General features: G+C 42.9%; 1 protein-coding gene across 1 annotated transcript in view; it reads right to left on the reverse strand.

Moving 5' to 3' along the window:
* BST1 (bone marrow stromal cell antigen 1) overlaps nucleotides 1-21,186 on the reverse strand; it is a 30,149-nt gene that overhangs the window by 8,236 nt on the left and 727 nt on the right. Inside the window, exons 2-8 of the mRNA XM_032135872.2 lie at nucleotides 19,441-19,567; nucleotides 17,436-17,571; nucleotides 13,145-13,227; nucleotides 9,668-9,744; nucleotides 9,225-9,317; nucleotides 5,487-5,573; nucleotides 1,516-1,575 (exon numbers count right to left, since the gene is read on the reverse strand). Coding sequence (XP_031991763.1) covers nucleotides 1,516-1,575; nucleotides 5,487-5,573; nucleotides 9,225-9,317; nucleotides 9,668-9,744; nucleotides 13,145-13,227; nucleotides 17,436-17,571; nucleotides 19,441-19,567 — 663 coding nt within the window. The remainder of the gene's footprint in view (nucleotides 1-1,515; nucleotides 1,576-5,486; nucleotides 5,574-9,224; nucleotides 9,318-9,667; nucleotides 9,745-13,144; nucleotides 13,228-17,435; nucleotides 17,572-19,440; nucleotides 19,568-21,186) is intronic.

The following is a 21,186-nucleotide window of genomic DNA, read 5'->3' on the forward strand; positions in this document are numbered from 1 at the left end:
TCAGCCTCCCAAAGTGCTGGGATTACAGGCATGAGACACCACACCCAGGCTGACTCTCTTTAATGTACTAGTTATTCAGATAAACATACTATTTTATGTAGTGCACAGAGCAAATGCCTAGCATATAGTTGCTGTGCACTCTGATTAGTTCTCTTCCCTTGTAAATGGAAGAATGGATCCTACAGGCATAGATGGTGCACCCACTATGTGCAACTGTAATGAAAAATACTAAGAGAAACACAAAGAGGAAGGCAGAGTGAGGCAGGCAGATGGTACAGAATGAACGATAGCAGGGCTAGGAAGAGTAAAGCGCTGTCATCAGATTGTGTACAAAGTCCTTGGGAGCAAAGAGAAGGGAGTTCCTCAATCAACGTGGAGAATGAGGAAAGCCTCATAGAGGAAAGAACACTTGAGTTAGATTGTCAGGATAAGTATGATGTTAGTAAATAGATTTCGGAAGAGAATTCGAGTGGAGTGATCAGAAATCTTCCTGCCAACACAAACTGAAATGACAATAATGCACTATGTTTTACCCTTAAGATTGGCTAAAATGATATGGCTATAGGTACATGCACAGATACAGATATGGATATAGAAAATACATAATGTGGAGGAGTGCAGAAGGGGCACTCCCAGCATATACTGGTGGTGGAAGTGTATGCTGGCACAGCCTTTTTGAAACATTATCAAAATTTCTCAGACCATACCAAAATTTAAAATACACAAACATTCTTTGACTCAGCAACTCAATTTCTGGGAATCTATCCTACACAAATACTTGCACAACAGCTTAAAGTATATAATCAAGGACTATATTTCAGCATTGTTTATAATAGCAAAACAACTACTATAACAACATACAACCAAGCCAGCCCATGACTCAGAAAGGATTACATAAAAGGTGGTGTGGGCCAGGCGCGGTAGCTCGCGCCTGTAATCCCAGCACTTTAGGAGGCCGAGGCAGGCGGATCACAAGGTCAGGAGATTGAAACCATCCTGGCTAACATGGTGAAACCCCGTCTCTACAAAAAATACAAAAAAATTAGCCAGGCGTGGGGGTGGGCGTCTGTAGTCCCAGCTACTAGGGAGGCTGAGGTGGGAGAATGGCGTGAACTCGGAAGGCAGAGCTTGCAGTGAGCTGAGATTGTGCCACTGCACTCCAGCCTGGGCGATAGAGCGAGACTCTGTCTCAAAAAAAAAAAAGGTGGTGTGACCATTCTACAGATTGCTCTACAGCCACTAAAAGACTGGGACAGAAGTATGAACAAACTTTAAAGGGTGGCCCCATTACACCAGCAAGTGAAGAAAGCTCACAGCAGGACGTTATGTGTAGTGTGATTGCTTTTTGTACAAAAACTAAGACAGATACATATAAATAAAAATAAGGCCAAACCAGAACCAAATGAGCACACTTACATCTGCGTCTGATAATATGTTCATGTTTGTGAACTGAAAACTTCTGAAAGGAGATGGTTATCTTCGGAAAGAATGATTTGGGTTAAGACATTTACTTACGAATTTAAGGCACAGTCAGGATGAGTGCTGTGGTCCACGCACTGTAAGAGCTTCACTGGTCTACAGAATGAAAATAATATTTAAGGTATTATTTAAATAACTTTCATCCATCAAACATTTATGGCTTGCCTGAAAAGTCCTGGAGATACAGTAGCCTCTGACCTCAAAGAATACACAAACTATTTCCTCTAAAAATATTAGTGGCCCAGCCCAGTGGCTTACACCTGTAATCCCAGCACTTTGGGAGGTTGAGGCAGGAGGACTGCTTGAGACCAGGAGTTTGAGACCAGCCTGGGCAACATAGTGAGACCCTGGCTCTACAAAAACAAACAAACAAAAATCTAAAAATTTATCTGGGTGCAGAGGCTCATGCCTATAGTCTCAGCTACTCAGGAGGCTGAGGCTGGAGGCCCAGGAGTTCAAGGCTGCAGTGAGCTATGATTGCACCACTGCACTCCAGCCTGGATAACAGAGTGAGGCCCTGTGTCTAGAAAAAATAAAACAAATAGAAATATTAGCCAGCATTTATCAAGCACTTACTATGTACCAAGACATTTGATTATATCTTTTGTAAGGATCATGTCATCTAATCCTCATAACAACCAAATGGAATAGGTGCTTTATCTTCTCCAATTTACAATTGAGAAAGCTGACCACAATAATCCGCCCAAGTTCTCACAGTAGCAAGTTGAAGGGCTGAACTTGAACTATGCAGGCTGACTCCAGGGCCCAAGCTTCTAACCATTTCTCTATGCATATACAACATGTACCACCTGATAAGTACTTTGGGCAGAAGGTTGGACTTGAACCACATGGGTGATGGCCAGTGCTCAGGCATCAAAGAGGAAAGCTAACTTGCTGTGCACCATAGAGGGAGAAGATGTGAAGTTCCAAGGCACCGGGAGTGGGGAAGGGAAGCAGCAATGAAGAAGGAGTCAGGTCTTGGTGGCACACGGGGAGTTAGGTAGGAGGCAAGCCTAGACAGGATCTCTGTGGCAGGATCACTGCAGGGACTATGGAAGAATAGGAACATGATATTGTTCTCTCTACGGCATGCCATGTCTTCTGTCCTTGACTCAGCTACCTTTCAGTAATGTCTACTTGATGCACATTTTTTTTTATTATTATTATACTTTAAGTTCTAGGGTACATGTGCACAAAGTGCAGGTTTGTTACATATGTATACGCATGCCATGTTGGTGTGCTGCACCCGTCAACTCGTCATTTACATTAGGTATATCTCCTAATGCTATACCTCCCCCGTCCCCCCACCCCACGACAGGCCCCGGTGTGTGATGTTCCCCACCCTGTGTCCAAGTGTTCTCATTGTTCAATTCCCACCTGTGAGTGAGAATATGCGGTGTTTGGTTTTCTGTCCTTGCGAAAGTTTGCTCAGAATGATGGTTTCTAGCTTCATCCATGTCCCTACGAAGGACATGAACTCATCCATTTTTATGGCTGCATAGTATTCCATGGTGTATATGTGATGCACATATTTTTAATAAGAGTAGTTATCTGTCATTGTTTATGCCTAAAAACAGGCATGGAGTTTCACTGAGTCTGTTTCAACACAGTGCTGGCAGAAACCAACCAGGAGGTAAGGGAGGCCATGAAAAGATAAGCCCCCTCCAAAATGAGCAAGCACCTCAGGGAGAACTTTTTACTGATGTGGGGCAGAAGGCAATGCCACCTGAATTGTGAGGGGCAGGAGTTTCTCACATCTGGGTTGGAGTTGGATTTATGTTAACCCTCATCACTTTCCCATTTATACCTTTCATTATATCCTCTCTGCTCCTGACACTAACACAGAGACAACCTATGAGCAGTAAAGAAATGGGAGCTTCCTCGTTTCTTTACTGAGTCAGTCTCGGAAGAGAAGAGCCCTGAGGCTGACTGAGGTAGGGACACAATGGAGAGGAAGGACATAGCCCAGACCCTGGGCAGCTGTGAGGGGGAAGGAGACTTGGGCTCTGGCCCTAGCCCAGCTGTTACAACTCAGCCCAGTGACATAAAAACAAAGCAAAGTGGTTGTGAATGCAAAAATTTTAGCTATTATTTTCTCCATCATTGAGCTTTTTTTTGGTTGTTTGTTTGTTTGTTTCTGAGGGGGGCGATGGCGGGGGGTTTGCTTTGTTTTATTTTGAGACCAGGTCCTGCTCTGTCACCCAGGCTAGTGTGCAGTGGCATCATCAGAGCTCACTGAGTGCAGTGGCACCATCATAGCTCACTGTTCCCTTGAACTCCTGGGCTCAAGCAATCCTCCCACCTCAGCCTCCCAAGTAGCTGGAACTACAGGTGCATGCCACTGCGCTTGGCTATTGAGCTGTTTTGGAGTAAGAATTGAATTTTTTTTTTTTTTTTTGAGATGGAGTCTTGCTCTTGTCACCCAGGCTCTTGTCACCTTGGCTCATTGCAACCTCCACCTCCTGGGTTCAAGTGATTCTCCTGCCTCAGCCTCCCAAGTAGCTGGGCTTATAGGCACCAGCCACCATGCCCGGCTAATTTTTGTATTTTTAGTAGAGATGGGGTTTCACCATGTTGGCCAGGCTGGTCTCGAACTCCTGACCTCGTTATCTGCCCACCTCAGCCTTCCAGAGTGCTGGAATTACAGGTATGAGCCACCGCACTCGGCCAAGAATTGAATATTTTTAAAAATTTACTACTAGAGCTTTGATTAAGGAAGGAAGAGCTTGGTAGCAGGAAGGAAAGAGCATGCTTTAAGGCCATGCAAAGCTGGGTTCAAAACTCAGCTCTGTCACTGAGTTTAAAACTTACAGAAAGATAAAACTAATAAATGACATTACAAATCTAAAGAGTGGTTACTATGGGGGTGGTGACCCACAGAGGCCAATGGGAGCCCCTGGGGATGTTGGGGATGTTCTGTTTCTTGGTCTGAGAGCTGGTTGTAGGTATGCGCTAAATGGGGGAAACTTCATCCACGTGTGTACTCATGTTTTGTATATTTTTCTGTACATAGATTATATTTCCAGAAAACGACATTCGCCTTGTTTTGTTTTTAAGAGGGGGTGATAAACAACATCTAACTTTTGAGAGCACTGGCAATAATATATGAGTAAAAGGTACAGATAACAGAACAGCCTTGAGGGGCTCCTTGTCTTGAGGAGACATGGAGTGGGAGGGAGTGGTTCACACTTTTAGGGTGCTTTGCTCAGCTGGGAGAATGATCTGGCCCATGGGGCTGCGGGGAAGGCAGAGAGTGGCAAAGAAGCAGGATAATCAAGGGTGTTGGGCAATAAGAGAAGACCACTGATGTCATTTCCACCCTGTGACACTCAGAAATGTTCAAGAAAGCCACTCAGTTTTTGCAGTGTTGGATTCCAGCCCCTTGCAGAATCAGTAGGTCCACAGTCTTAGAGGCTGAGGCAGAGAGAGCCAGAGGCAGGGATTTGAGTCCAGAGATGGCTTGCAACTACCTTAGGGCTTGAGCCAAGATTTTAAAAAAAAATTTCCAAGCAAGAAGGCCCACAAATGATATCTGATTATAAGTATATAAAGTGTCTGGCCCATAGGTGCTCACCAAGTGGTAGTTATTATTATTTTCCTATTGGTCTGTGGTCAAGATGTGTCTGTAAATATCTCAAACTCCCACCTTAGCACCTGTCATGCACAAGGATCCCACAGAGATCGACACAGGAACCTCAGTCCCTGTAATCCAGTGTCTCATTGCACAGTAAGCACAGTGAGGAGAGAACTGGGCATGAGCAAATGAGAAAGTGCTGCTCTGTGTGTCCTTTAAACGTCCAGTGCCATGAAGATGGACTCTGGACAGCAGTGGGTGGAGCCCTGGCCAAACTCAGGCCAGAAAGTGCTCCTTGCCTCCACACCAAGAAGCCACCCAGAAGACACCATGGTCTTCAGAGCTGAGAGCCATCAATACCCTTTTGGCAGCCCACCTCCTCCAAAATCATACACCACCTCTACAAGTGCACATTGATGTATAGGCCACCTACCGGTAATCATTAATACAGCTGTACTGGAACCCCATGTCCTTCAGCCTCTTTTCCAGGACTTTCATGCTGCCTTCCCCGCAGGATTCCCTAAAACATAAAAATATATAACTAAAAAATAAGCAAATAAGAGGAGGAAGAGGAAGTTGTTTCTGGGTTAAACATAATTTCTTTTGACCATGTGCTCCTGGATATTCTGCTCTCAGAAGGAAAACTGGAATGTCTCTGGTTTAAAAAGGGCTGCTTCCAGTAAACCTGCAGGACCCAGGAGATGATGCTCTGAGGACCCCAGCACCGGGCCTGAAGCTGGGCAGCCAGGAGCACTGGGAGAGCCAGGGCCAGTGCATGCGTGTGGTGTCAGCCACCTGTGCAGTCTGTCCCCAGACAGTGACACATATCTGCAATGTGCTCCAGGGGCTCGGCACAATGCTACCTGCCAATTTGTTCAGCCTACACTACAGTATATTCATTTGAAGTTTTAAGTAACCACCAAAACACACAAATTTTAAAATATTAGAAAATGCAAATAAACAAAAATTTTAAAAAATTATCCCAAATCTCACACCCCTAGAGATAGCTCTATTAACATTTTGGTGTATATAGGTCTAGTCTTTTAAAATATATTTATTTCTGCAAGATTTTAAAAATACAGCAAAGGGTCTCTGCTATCCAATGTGTTTTGTAGTCTGCTTTAGCTCCTGTGTGTGTGTGTATACACACACACACACACACACACAAACACACACACACACACACACACACACACTTCTCTGCCATTATTTTTAGCTCCAGCATGGCCTCCCTTACATAAACAGACCATAACTCATGGAACCCATCCTCTCTTGTTGAAGACCTAGGTTGATTCTCTTATTTCAATACCATTTACACTACAACAAACTTTGTTGCTGTGGAGTCCTAATTAGGAAAAAGGAGCCAGGCTGGCAGGAGCAGGGGAAAGCAAAGAGACAAAGCAGATAAGCTATAAGTCTACCTTCTTCATGGTCCAGGACACATAGGCTTCCTGCAAAAATAACTCACAACCTTCCCATGCCCACCTATCAGCAGACGCTCAGCTGATAGAAAAAGGCAAGTTAGCTCACTGCAACCTTGGCATTGTCAGAACCGCACAAGTGCTCTTCAGCACACAGCACAAGCACCATTCCGTAAAATCCCCAGTAAGCCTTTGTCTCCCTGCAGTCAGCTCGTCTCTTGCTGACCTGCCAGTTGCACCTTGCAACATATTTTCATACTTTCTCTAATAAATCTGTCTTTCTTTACCTACAACTGTCTTGGTAAATTCTTACCTCCCATGCTACCAGCCCAGTTAGTCACTGATTGGAACTTCATTTTCATACACATTATTAATTATTTGTTCCCTTGGCATAAATTCCTGAAAGTAGGTTTTCTGGCATCAAAGATTTGAATCCATTTAAAGGCTTTTATATGAACGGCCAAATTACACCGTAATGAAGTATGAGAGTGGCAATTTCCCACACTCGTACCAACACTGATTCTTGCCCACTTTCACTAATGGTCACAATTAAGCAGGGAGAATTTACAAACGCAAACAGAGGTAAATACACAACACCACCAGCTGTGGTTATTAGGCACGGTATATTACAGGCAGGACCCTGAGTTTACATGAAATGGGATGGTAAACAGCCTCACCACCATAAAATTAATAGAGGGGGAGTGTACAGGGAGGAAATGAGCAATTGGAAATTTTTACAGAAGTGGAATTCCAGGCACTATAGGAATGAAGAAAGCACAGTGTTGAATAACATCATTTTTTAGAACTTTGCCAATACCTGGGAAAATGCCTTACTCGGGGCCAGGCTCACTACTTAGAATTTCTCTTTAGTAAGCAACAACATCTAGGCTGTAGGACACCTGGACACAGAGATAAGTGAATGTGTTGTTAAAATAACTATAAAGGCCGGGCATGGTGGCTCACGCCTGTAATCCTAGCACTTTGGGAGGCTGAAGCAGGTGGATCACCTGAGGTCAGGAATTCAAGACCAGCCTGGCCAACATGGTGAAACCTTGTCTCTACTAAAAATACAAAAAATCAGCTGGGCATGGTAGCAGACACCTATAATCCCAGCTACTCAGGAGGTTGAGTCAAGAGAATCACTTGAACTCGGGAGGCGGAGGTTGCAGCGAGCTGACATCTCACCACTGCACTCCAGCCTGGGCAACAAGAGTGAAACTCTGTCTCAAAAAATAAATAAATAAATAACTATAAACTGTTTATTTGAATAAAGGCAGCCCAAACCATGCTAAACACAATCAGGTGTTAGCCATGCTGTTTTTAGCTCTCTGTTTATGAGTTTTATTTTTTAAATAAGTTTTATTTTGTATATTTTAGGTGTACAGCATGATGTCATTAGGTACGTATAGATAGTAAATTGGTTATTGTAGTACAGCAGATTAACCATCTATCATCTCACATAGTTACTTTTTTGTGTGACAAGAGCAGCTAAAATCTACTTATTTAACAATAATAATCCCTAATACATTATAATTTTATTAACTATGGTGCTAATATGTTTTCCCTAAAATCTGAGCCAAGAGTCCTACTTCCTTAGATCATAACCTGCACCTCCATCCTGTGGCTCAAATGTACTACCAGGTGCTCTGACTCCTTTTGTAATCTCTCACAGCAGAAATGATGGGCTGAGATGACATTGAATTGCAATCCCTTTATCTCATTAAAGGTAGGTTCGAAGCACAAACTTTTTCTGATAGGTACATTAAAACAACAAGCAAGTATAACTTCTAGAGAGAGCAACTTCTCACAAAAATAAGACCAACGATACACGTTTTTCATGCATGCAAAAATAAGTATAATTTGTCTTCTGAGAAGGGGAACGCAGATCTTGGTATAACTTACGTAATTAAGCAGTTTGCAAATTTATCACAATCTATTGCCTAAGAGACGGGAAAAATAACCCCTTATATGGTGAGTCTTAGAAGGTCCTGGGGGCCGACACGGACACAAGGAATTCACTGAAGTTCTCCTAAACACTTTCAATGGGACCTGCACTCCTTGGGGTTAGTAATACCTTCCTCCATGTAGCACGGAGGGACTGTTCTGAAGGACAAGGCCTCAGCTTGCTTCTGAAGCTCCATCATGGCTGTCCAGCTTTATTTAGGCTGTGGCCTCGTTGGCTTGTCTTTAAGCCAAATCAGTTGAACTTTTTTATCTTGAGTTTGTGCCAGCAGTGCTCTTTACTGCTGAGAAGGATGAGTTTAAGTTTGCATTTACATGTAAACTCATGTGGTTTCCCAGAAAATGCGGATCATACTAGCTTTCTTAACCAGTTATTCAAGACCCAGTTGAAGAGCTGGTTGTTCTCTGAGAATGACATCCCTAGGTTAATTCTGAGAACCAGTGGTGAAGGCTTTTGAATTTCAAATGATCAGAAGGAGAAACTGGCTTAGACCCTCACAAATGCATAAGGAACTCACCCATCCAAAGCTACCCAAGTCACTCAGAAAGGAACACTGTCTTCGCTGGCTGAGAAGAATATCCCCGATAAAGGAGGTTTTCTCTCTGGGCTTGGGACTGGCTAGTGGCATTCCCAGAAAGTCAAGCTTTTGTCTTTCCCTACCAACCCCATTAGAAACAAAGAAGGCTGTCATTTCCCCCAAACTGAAAATGTTAAATGAACTTGGTCATGTCATATACAAGAAAAACAAACTTGCGCAATTATCATCATTGATATCACCATAACTTACACATTGGGTCCCCCAATTTCATGCATAACCCAGATCTCGATTTGTGTAATTTTTTCCTTCTGGAAGTTTGGAATTTCATAATCTGCAAAAAAACTGAGAAACATTTCTTAAAGCCCTAGAGCAATATGATATTTTTTCCATTTCAGTTGTTAGTTAATTTACATATTACTTTTCTTAAAAAAAAAATAAAGGGCTTTTAGAAGTTTTTCTTCTTTAGCTTTTATTTTTAGGTTACTTTTTATTCCTGTATTCATCAGCTGTTAATGGTTTAACTCTACAGACATGGCTCTGATCACCAGGTCATTCATCTGTTTTGCTTTACCTGAATTTACAGAAGCAAGCATGAGATGGGGACTAGGATAATTTTCTTTAGCCTCTATTTGAAACAATTAAATAAATATTTTGGCATTCTCTGTTGTGTTTGAATGTGCTGGTGTTCTTACCCTTTGATGGGATAGGCTCCTGTTGGCTCTGAACCGTTCAGCATGACGTGGATCACTCCAGAACTATCCTTGGAATACTACGAGAAGAACCAAGGATTTTTAGCAAATAAAGACGTGACATTTTTCTGCTATGAAATGTGCATTTTTACAAATTGTCAGTTCTAAATAATGGCAGGGATATGATAAATGTGGCATTTCATATGGCTTAGTAGAAATGCAAACTGGTTTATTTTGGAAAGCAAATTGCCTTGAAATGTCAAAAAACTCATAGACTCAGTAATTCATGTCTGGGAATCTACCCTAAGAAGATAATAGAAAATACGCAGTATCTTATCAGCTGGAATAAACTAGGTTATGCTCCCTTAGCAGAGAACTTCGAAACTGCAGTGGCTTTAAACAACAATGATTTATATCATGCTCACACTACGTGTTTATCACAGGCCCACTGGGATTTTGTTCCAAGTGTCCTCATTCTGGGACACATCTGCAAAATCTCTGATTGCCAGGAAAGGGAGGAGACAGTGACAAATCGTGGACCACTTCGTAAAGGCTTCCACCCAAAAGTCACACACATCACTCCTGCTCGCAACTGATTGGCCAGTGTAAGTCACATGTAAATAATTTCATGAGGCAGAGAGTGCAAATCGTGGGCTCAGGAGACAAGCCAGAAATATTTGGCAAGCAGCACTAAAGACTACCAGGAGCATTGTGCACAAAGATGTATAGTGCAGCAATTCCTCATAATACTGAAATATTGTAACTAATACAAAATACTCAACAACAAGGGAATGGTAAGTAAACTATCATACTTAAGTGTCTGAAATCTTAACCAGCCATTAGTAAAAGTCTGTATACAAAGTATTTGCAATAGCATAGGAAGTACTTACTTTCAAAGCAAAATGCAACAGTCATTGGAGGAGCATGAGCTCTACTGTGTTAAAAATACATGGGCCGACGTCTAGGAATTCCCAAGGGAGAGACAGGTCCACAGAAATTCCAAAATCTCCACCTCAAAATACTACTGGAGCATGTAATTTCCCTCATAAAATGTTTATACTAGAATGAAGGAGGTGTAGAGGTGAAATATGTGGCACTGACATATAGGTGGCTGGGTTCACTCCCTAGCAAAGTGATACTCAATACCAATCAATATACTCCATGTCATCCATGTCTCAGATTGCTTCCAAATAGTGCTAACAGTCATAGTTAAATTCTTAAATGCCAATACCTGATCACCACTATGCTAAACGGGTTGCCTTTAGGTGGTAGGAATGTAGGTGATTAATTTATATTTTCTATATGTGTCATTCACTATTATGAGCAGCTATTACACTGACAAAAAGAAAAAAATATTTGTAAAAAAAATGTGCGCAGAGCCAGGCGCGGTGGCTCACACCTGTAATCTCAGCATTTTGGGAGACTGAGGTGGGCAGATCACCTGAGGTCAGGAGTTTGAGACCAGCCTGGCTAACGTTGCAAAAACCCGTCTCAACTAAAAATGCAAAAATTAGCTGGGCGTGGTGACATGCACCTGTAGTCCCAGCTACTCGGGAGGCTGAGGTGGGAGAATCACTTGAACCTAGGAGGCGGAGGTTGCAGTGAGCTGAGAATGTACCACTGCACTCCAGCCTGGGTGACAGAGACAGACTCCGTCTCAAAAAAAAAGATAAAAATAAAAATAAAAAGTGCGCTGATGCAACGAGGCTGTATAACGTTGTGGTTGAAAGTCTGATCTTGAGCCAGCCTGCCTGCTTTCAAATCCCAGCTCCCCTACTTCTCAGTTCCATAACCCTAGTAAAGCTTCTTGACCTCTCTGTACCTTACTTTATTACCTGTAAAATAAGAGTGTTAAAAGTCTCTGCCTCATAGAATTGTCATAAAGATGAAACTATTTGGCCAGGTACAGTTGCTCACACCTGTAATCCTAGCACTTTGGGAGGCTGAGGTGGGTGGATCACGAGGTCAGGAGTTCGAGACCATCCTGGCCAATATGGTGAAACCCTGTCTCTACTAAAAATACAAAAATTAGCTGGGCATGGTGCCACATGCCTGTAGTCCCAGCTACTCGGGAGGCTGAGGCAGGAGAATCACTTGAACCCGGGAGGCGGAAGTTGCAGTGAGCTGAGATCGACAGAGCGAGACTCCGTCTCAAAAAAAAAAAAAAAAAGAGATGAAAATATTTAAAATAATGACTGCTAACATTTATTGAATACTTATCTGCTAAGGTTCAAATTCGCTTCTCATCACTATACCACATTACCTCTCCTCATGCTTCGACTACACAGCAAATGCCAAGTTCTCAAAAAATGTGGCACTAGTATTAGATTTCCATTATAGAATTGGAGGAAGTATAAGGTGGTGGTTTGCAGCACACACTTGGAAGTCTGGCAGATCCACTGGGTAAAATACATGGTTCCTTTACATGTAATGTTGACATCTCCCCTGAGTTACTGTTTGATCCCACTTTCAGATGATGACATCTCTGTAGCCTCCCAGTTCTCAATGAGGGGCTCTGGCAGCCACTGCCAACTGACTGGAGTCTGTGCTCAAGATGAAACCTACAGGTAGTGGGAGCAAATGGTGCTCTCTTGGGGTGGGCAGCAGAGCACAGTAATAAACAGAATATGTTTTATCTGGGAGGGACCCTCTGCTTAGCTCGAAACTGCAGCCACCATGGAGGATTTGGCCAAGGTCCTTCTCACCCTAACAATCTACCTAGTGGACACCTGAGGATCTAGGGGAGAAGAAGGGACCGAAAAAGACATGGATAGTCCTGAAAGGGGGTTGGCAGTGGTGGGTGGAAGTGCCCTGACATCCACCTGGTCAACCTAGCTAATGTTTAATAGTCAACAGCTCTTTGCCAGGCACTGAACTAAGAACTTAACCCTCTTTATTTGTAATCTCTATTCTAATTCTCATGACAGAGAGTGTAAGCTGTAGTCACTAGCATGTTACAGCTACTGATAGCTGTCATCAACTCTGGTGACATCATTCTCTGGGAAACAGACCTACCTTCAGGGGATCATTTCTGTGTCTCCAGCTTATCCTCCATCCCCTATCAGGTCCTCTCCCATTAATATTAGTCTTGTAGACATTTCTGATCCCCACAAATTGATCTCCAGTGTCCTAGGGTCCATAAAGCAGGAGTTGCCCCATTTTACGTAGCAATCAAAATCATTGATTTGAAATACTAATGATAACCATGACATAATGGAAATAATAATGACTAATTAAAACCCTCATGTATAGCCAACAATTTACAGAATGTTTTCTCCGTGCCAGGCACCGCATTAAGTATTTTGTTTCCTTAAATTCTCACAATTTTATATAGCAAAGAGCATGAATCACGATATGGTAAAAGTGGAAAGTGAGGCTCAGAAGTTGAGTGATGACTTGGGGCCCAGACTCTGAATGACTGTGTTCCATCTCTATGGGTCCCACACATGCTCAATCACTCAGATATCATCCCAGCATTACCTGGATGGATGCCCTTTTCCAAAAGGAATCCACAGGATTATTTTCACAGTCTTCTGATGTGGGGCAGGATTGATAATCAAGTCCTAAGGGGTAAGTAGACAAACACGTTTTATTCCAAAGATTATCTATCTAAGAGAAGAATTAACTCATAATATATCCCAGTTCCATGATGTATACTTAACCTCCATTCTGTACAATGTGTACAAGTTTAACATCCACAGTTCTTCCCACTCGATCCACAAGGAGCCTGGTGAGGGACCACCTTGTCCATGATACTAAAGACATTGGTCATTTTGCTCATTACAAATGTGAGGAGGGCAGAGAACTAAATAGCTGGCTAGTGAGTGAGCCTAGCTGACCACTGAGCATCAGCGTATTAGCTGGGTTATTTCTGTACTGGAGCACTAGTAAAGCAATGTTTAAAAACCCACAAACAACAACAAAACTCTTTGCTTTATTGGGAGAAGTGCCGTCTCCAAAAATTAAATTGTTAGCCATTATCTTAGCAGTAAATGCAAGGAAAAAACGGATTAAGAAAGTGATAATGCTTAGCCAGAAAACAGAAATTTCATATAATCGAAAAACATATGTTAAAATGTTTTACATTTTAAAATGTTTAACGACAGATTAAAGGCCTCAGCAGATCAATGGGATGTGGGATGTGCTTACCATATACTCTATAAAGAAAAAAAAATTTCTAATCTACAAGTTGACCCATATTCCTAGCAAGAACTGCCATTAATGGCGTTATTCATAATAGCCAAGATATGGAATCAATCTGTGTCCATCAACTGATTAATAGATAAAGAAAATAGACTGGGCACAGTGGCTCACACCTGTAATCTCAGCACTTTAGGAAGCCGAGGCAGGTGGATTACCTGAGGTCAGGAGTTCAAGACCAGACTGGCCAACATGGTGAAACCCCGTCTCTACTAAAAATACAAAAATTAGACAGGTTTGGTGGCACACATCTGCAGTCCCAGCTACTCGGGAGGCTGAGGCAGGGGAATCGCTTGAACCTGGGGGACAGAGGTTGCAGTTAGCTGAGATTCTGCCACTGCACTCTGGCCTGGGTGACAGACAGAGACTCCGTTTCCAAAAAAAAGAAAATATGGCATATCTACATAACGGAATACTGTTGAGCCATCTGCAACAACATGGATGAACCTGGAGGACATTATGTCAAGTGAAATAAGCCAGGTACAGGAAAACAAATATTGCATGATCTCACTTGAAAGTGGAATCTTCAAAAGCTGATCTCATAGAAGTTGGGGGTAGAATAGTGGCTACCAGAGGCTGGAGAGGGGAATGGACAAGGGAGATGGGAAGAGATTGGTCAACAATATTACAGTTACATAGGAGGAATAAGTACTAGGGCTGTAATGCACAATAGAATGCCTATAGCTAACAATAGTGTATTGTATATTTCAAAATAACTAGTAGAGAGGATTTTGAATGTCTCACCACAAAGAAATAGTAAATGTTTAAGATGGTGGATATGCTAATTACCCTGATTTGATCATTACACAATATACATATGTATCAAAACATCACATTGTATGGCATAAATATATACAATTTTTATGTGTTAATCAAAAATAAAATTAAAATTAAAATTAAAAAAAGAACCAAGGCCAGGTACAGTGGCTCATGCCTGTAATCCCAGTGCTTTGGGAGGCTGAGGCAAGAGGATTATTTGAAGTCAGGAGTTCAAGACCAGCCTGGGCAACATGGCAAGACCATGTGTCTACAAAAATAATTTTAAAAACAGCCTAGTGCGGTGGTGTGTGCCGATAGTCCAGCTACTTAAGAGGCTGAGGCAAGAGGATCGCTTGAGCACAGGAGTTCAAGGCTGCAATGAGCTAGGATCACACCACTGCATTACAGCCTGGGCGGCAGAGTGAGATGCTGCCTCAAAAATAATAATGATTTTAAAATAAAAATAAATAAATAAATAAAAAAGAGCTGCTGTCAATGGTTTGGGTTTGCTATTTTCTTGACTTTTCTGTGTGTATATTTTCATAGATGTATTGTGTATCTGTGTTTTTATTTGAATAGCCTCATACCAATCACAGGGTTATGTAAATTTATTTTTTGCTTAAAAATATGCCTCTTTCTGGGTCAATAAATAAAAAACCCCATCACCACTGCTGCTGGCCCCACAAGATTCCATGACATACACATACAGTTATTTAGCTGACCCGAACTGCTGGACTTCACTTCTTTCTGAAACAAAGAGCCCTGACAGGAGGGCACAGATAGAAAAGGGCAGCGAGGTGAAGAAGAAATAACTGGTGGTTTTCTGGAAGGCTCTCCCTTTCTTTATGTGTTTTTCATCACATTCCTCTCCTCCTTCTCCCCACCCTCTGCAGCATCATCAAACAAAAGCTTCCTGGAAGTTCTCCATTGAAAGAATGGCTGTGTCCATTTGACCTGGAACCTGCAATGCTGCCCATCTCACTCACAGTGAAAAGCAGAGGCCTGACAACATCCTGTGCCACCTGGCCCTCCTTTATTCCCCTAGCCTCATAGCTCGCACTTTCCTCTTTGCCCACTGTCCTCTTTGCTGTTAAATATGTCACACACGTTCCCACCTCAGGGCCGTTGCAATTGCTGTTCTCCCATCAGAAAATGCTCTTTCTCATCTCCTTCGGGTCCTTATTCAAGTATCAGCTTATCAGTGAGGTTTTCCCTCGGCATCTAGGTAAAAGTGCAACGCTTTCCTCTCCCCGGCCCTCCACCCTCAACCTTTTTTGTCCTTATTACCTGTTTTATTTTTCTCCATAGCCCTTATAATCTTAAGGCAGACTGTATATTTCACTTGCCTGTTATTGTCTTATCTGCCCTCCTATGATGTAAGTATGAGGTATTAATTTCCTCTTTTATTCTCTGCTGTGTTCCTACTGTCTAGAAGATGAGGGTCTGGCACATAGTAGACCCTATAAATTTTAGTTTGATGGACAAACGAATGGAGGAGAAATAAACAGAACTGATATTAGGTTAACTCTTTTTTTCTTTTTGTGCTGAGTCTCACTCTGTCATCCAGGCTGGAGTGCAGTGGTGTGATCTCACCTCAGTGCAACATCCATCTCCAGGGTTCGAGGGATTCTCCTGCCTCAGTCTCCCGTGTAGCTGTGATTACAGGCATGCACCACCACACCTGGCTAATTTTTTTGTATTTTTAGTAGAGATGGGATTTCTTCATGTTGGCCAGGCTGATCTCGAACTCGTGACCTCATATGATCCACCCACCTCGGCCTCCCAAAGTGCTGGGATTACAGGCGTGAGCCACCATGCCCGACCTGATATTAGGTTAACTTTTGAAGTAACTCTGATACCCAGGAAGGACCTCCAGTCTTCATGATGGGAACACTCCCTCACCTCCTGTTCTTGCTAGCCTCCCTCCTGAAGCTTCCCTGATGACCTGGTGGAGGCTGGTGTCTCAATCTGCTAATCCTCAGAACACCATTTTTCCTGCATTATAGCCCATATCACTCGAGCTAATGCCCCCCCATGAGGCTATAAGCTCCCTGAAGATGGGGACTGCTGTGTCTCCAGCTCCTAGCACCACAGTTGGATGAATGAGGAGAGTTTGCAGAACATTCAGGCCAGCTCTTATGACTCTAACTTTCTTTGTGACTTGGATCTCGAAATATCTGCCAGCGGCCTGGAGTGGTGTTAAAGACTATAGGCTTCAGAATCTATAAGGACAAGACTGAGACCCAGTCTTACCACTTCCCGTCATTTAACCTCCCTAAGCCTCAGCTTCCCCCTCTGGACAAATGAGGATAGTAAGGCAGAGTTGTGCAAAGTTGAGAAAATGGGCTCTGGAGTCAGACTGTCTGCTGCTTACTAGTTATGCCCCCTGAGCAGGTTTCTTAATCTTGCTGTGCCTCAGTTTCCTCATTTATCAAAATGGGGATTATGATAGGATCCCATGAGGCTGTTTTGGGCATCAAATGAGTATGTGTGTAGATATAGATATAGATATAGATATAGATATAGATATAGATATAGATATATAGATATAGATATATAGATATAGATATATAGATATAGATATATATGTGTGTATATATATATATATAGAGAGAGAGAGAGAGAGAATGCTTAGACTGGCACATGCAAAAGTTAAGTATTCTCTAGTATTGTTATTATTAACTATTTTTGCCACTTAGAGGACTCGGAGAGGATCAAGTGAAATAAATGCATATGAAAGCATTTAGCACAAATGGTAATGCATAGTAAATAGGAGCTCTTTAGTTTCCTGTGATTTGTGCAGGAGTCTTACCAGAGGCATTTTTCTGTCGACACCAGCTCAAGAAATCTACAACCCTGCCATACAGAACATCGCTCACGGGCATAAAACGACGGGTGTTTTCTGCAAAGCTGTTAACAAGGAGGTGGCTATTTTCCCAGAACAGGGACTAAGGAAAGACAAATGAAACATCAAAATACAAAACAAAATCAAAACAGACTCCTCAGGCACAATATCAACAAGGCAAGTTGGGCAATCCAGTTTGCATTCAACTCTGACATGCTGCACAACAACTGAAGGTTCTTTTTTGTTGTCTTTATTTATTCATTCAAAGACTGCTAGCATCTCTTCTCCCTTTATTCCCAGGGTATTATGCAAATGTTAATGGAATATTTTCTCATTAGTACTAAATATACGTGCATGTGGTAAGATCCCCTACATTAAAAATGATCAAGGGACCTGGGCTGGAATCTTGGCTCTGTCATGTATTAGATATGTAATCTTGAGCAAGGCATGCAATCTCCCTGTTTCTCAGTTTCTACTTCTGGAAAATGCAGAGCATGAGCCCCTTCTCTTCTTCCACAGCTGTGGCCAGGATAATATGCAGTCACAAAAAGCACTTCCTAAAGTGTCAAGTGCCTCAAAAACACATTGCTTTTATATTATACTTTATAGTTTCCACTACAATGTTCTCATATAACAATAACACAAATCCCCCAGTCACTATTTCATCTGACCCTCAGTAGTCCAATCAGTTTATATTTAGACTAGAAGGTCCCCAAGGGTGGGGGCTGTTTTTCACTGTTACATCCTTAACCCTTAGCACCAATGACTGGCAAACAAACAGCCCAGGAAATATTTACTGAGTTCATCAACTAGCACCGAATCTATGAAACAGAAGGTTAAAAAGTCAGCTTCCCCACTTTTAGTGACAGGAAGGCAGCAAGGTTCAAAAAACAGCATATACTCAAAAATCATGTTTTCAGTCTATTCTATCTTTGAACCTCACAGTTCCATTTACTTGCCTTTACAAATAACACACAATGGAAAAAATCAGGTTAAGAATGTTTATGTCACAGAAACAAAAATGGTGTCTAGCATTCCTTAAACTTGAGGTATTGTTTTAAGCAAGGGTTTTATGGAAATTTTCTCATTTATTTTCATTTTATTAGACCTGAGAGTGTAGACAGAATATAGATATGTGGTTTTCTTAAATAAACTGGAATTAAATAAATATAATCTTAAGACCCATTAAATGGAGAGACTGGTCTCCCGGGAGGATACTGAGATTGAGAGTTTTCTGAATTACTCAAGGTTCAGGCTATTGGGCCAGTTAGGATGAAGGTTATTTACAACTGGCCAGATGTGGAGGCCCAGTGTGACAGGTATGGTCATGTCCTGATGTCCTCGTGTTGCTTCTCACACTAACTTGCTAACTTAGGAAATTTTCTTCTGCCCACAACCAGCCGGAGATCTAGAATCACTGTTGGAAACTGATATGATTTGGATTTGTGTCTCTTGTAAAATTGTAATCCCCTATGTTGGAGGTGGCGCCTGGTGTGAGGTGATGGGATTATGGAGGCGGATTTCCCCCTTTGCTGCTGTTCTCCTGAGGGAGTTCTCAGAAGATCCAGTTGTTTATAAGCCTGTGGCACCTCCCTCTGCCCTTGGTCCTGCTCCTGCCATGTAAGACACCTGCTCCCACTTTGCCTTCTGCAGGAGTAAAAGCTCCCGGAGGCCTCCCGGAAGTAGACGTTGCCATTCTTCCTGTACAGCCTGTGGAACCGTGAACCAATTAAACCTCTTTTCTTTATAAATTACCCAGTCTCAGCGTTTCTTTATAGCAATGTGACAACGGACTAATACAGAAACAAAGCTAGCTTCCCACAGAGAGCTCAGCACACACATTATGTGTGCTGCCTGGTGTTTCTGTGACATTGCAGGATGCAGGGGACAGCTAATGTCAACCTGGCCCATGCACCATCCATTTCTGTAGAGACAGAGAACACAGTTTTACCCAAGATGGTTGTAGTGTTACCTTATCTCTGGGAATAGAGTGCCTGGATAAGTTAATAAAAAGGTCATAGTCCGAGGGAAGCACGGAGCAGGGATCCTTGTCCAGTGCCACTTTAAAGGCTTCCCAGATGGCTGTGCAGTTCTTGTTCCTGTGCAAAAGTACAAGTTGGGAAGAACACACACGTGCACATCATAATGTGTTGTGAAGTATGTCCATTTGTCTAAGAGCTTTACAAGAGATTTTTCATATAGTAACTGCAGAAGTAGGCTTACAAAAAAGACAACAAATTGTCATGGCTTAGGTGACAGATTGAGAAATCTGACACTGGAATTGCCTTTCTGAAGGCACTGCACAGATTTCTCAGAGCTAAGGAAAACAGCCTTGCCCCAGGCTCACAGAGACAAGCAGAAATGGCACCGAGCAGGAGGTGACAAATTCAGTCAACTATACAGCAGGTGCCTCTTCATGTAGACCTAACGGTGGGGCCAGGCTCATTGTCCAGGTCCACTGTGGAGCTCGGGGACCAGGTGAGGCCAGGCCAGCCAGCAGGATGCGTAATGTTAGGAGGGAGGCCCAATGCTGCAAAAGGCTTCTACCTCTGGCAAAGCAGGGGCACCCTCCAGTGCAAGCCCCTCTTGAGGTCCATGCTAGTTTTCAAAAAATATTTCCCATCGCATTTGCAACTTTCTGTTTTTCATACTGGGTGGTGTGTAACACAGGTGGTTCTCTGCTGTTTTTTATTTGCCTGAAATGTGCGACAATAAAAACGATCAGCACAAGAAAGAGACATCACAAACATAAGAAAAGGGGGGCCACAGAAGGAACAAAAATCAGTAAGAAATGCAGCGCTGGCAAGAAAGACCCAAACTTCAGAAATCCTCCAGATTTAGGGGATCTGAAATTTGAATTCCGGGAGGACTGGACTCAAGGAATTCCAACCTAAGACCACATTCTGGGTTCTGAGCGTTCAGACTAAACATCTGCTGGGTGGCAATGGGCTGTTACGCAGTTCACCTCTACCCCACCCCCCTCACTTCTAGAGGGATACCTCTCTACCCTCCTTCACACTCGCACACACACACACACACCTCTCGCCTCTAGACCACACACACATCCCTCACCTCTAGACCACACACACATCCCTCACCTCTAGACTACACACACACACCCCTCACCTCTAGAACAAACACACACACATCTCACCTGTAGAAACACCACACACAATAACCCATAGAAACACACACACATCCCCTCTAGAAACACACACACTCCTTCTAGAACACACACTCATCTAGAACACACACCCCAGGCACACACACCCTCAATCAGAAACACACACCCCTCACATCCACACCTCATCTCTAGAACACACACACTCTCCTCACCTCTAGATACACATACACCCCTCACCTCTAGAACATACACACACACCTCGCCTCTAGAACACACACACCCCCCCACCTCTAGAGCACACACACACACTCCCCTCACCTCTAGAGCACACACACACCCCCCCTCACCTCTAGAGCACACACACACACCCTCACCTCTAGAGCGCACACACACACACACACATCCTCTAGAGCACACACACACACCCCTCACCTCTAGAGCACACACACACACCTCTCACCTCTAGAGCACACACAACACACACATCAACCTCTAGAGTACATACACACACACATCCACCTCTAGAGCACACACACACACCCCTCATCTCTAGAGCACACACAACACACACATCAACCTCTAGAGCACACACAC

Source organism: Hylobates moloch, unplaced genomic scaffold (assembly GCF_009828535.3).
Source record: "Hylobates moloch isolate HMO894 unplaced genomic scaffold, HMol_V3 SCAFFOLD_17, whole genome shotgun sequence".
NCBI classification, from domain to species: domain Eukaryota; kingdom Metazoa; phylum Chordata; class Mammalia; order Primates; family Hylobatidae; genus Hylobates; species Hylobates moloch.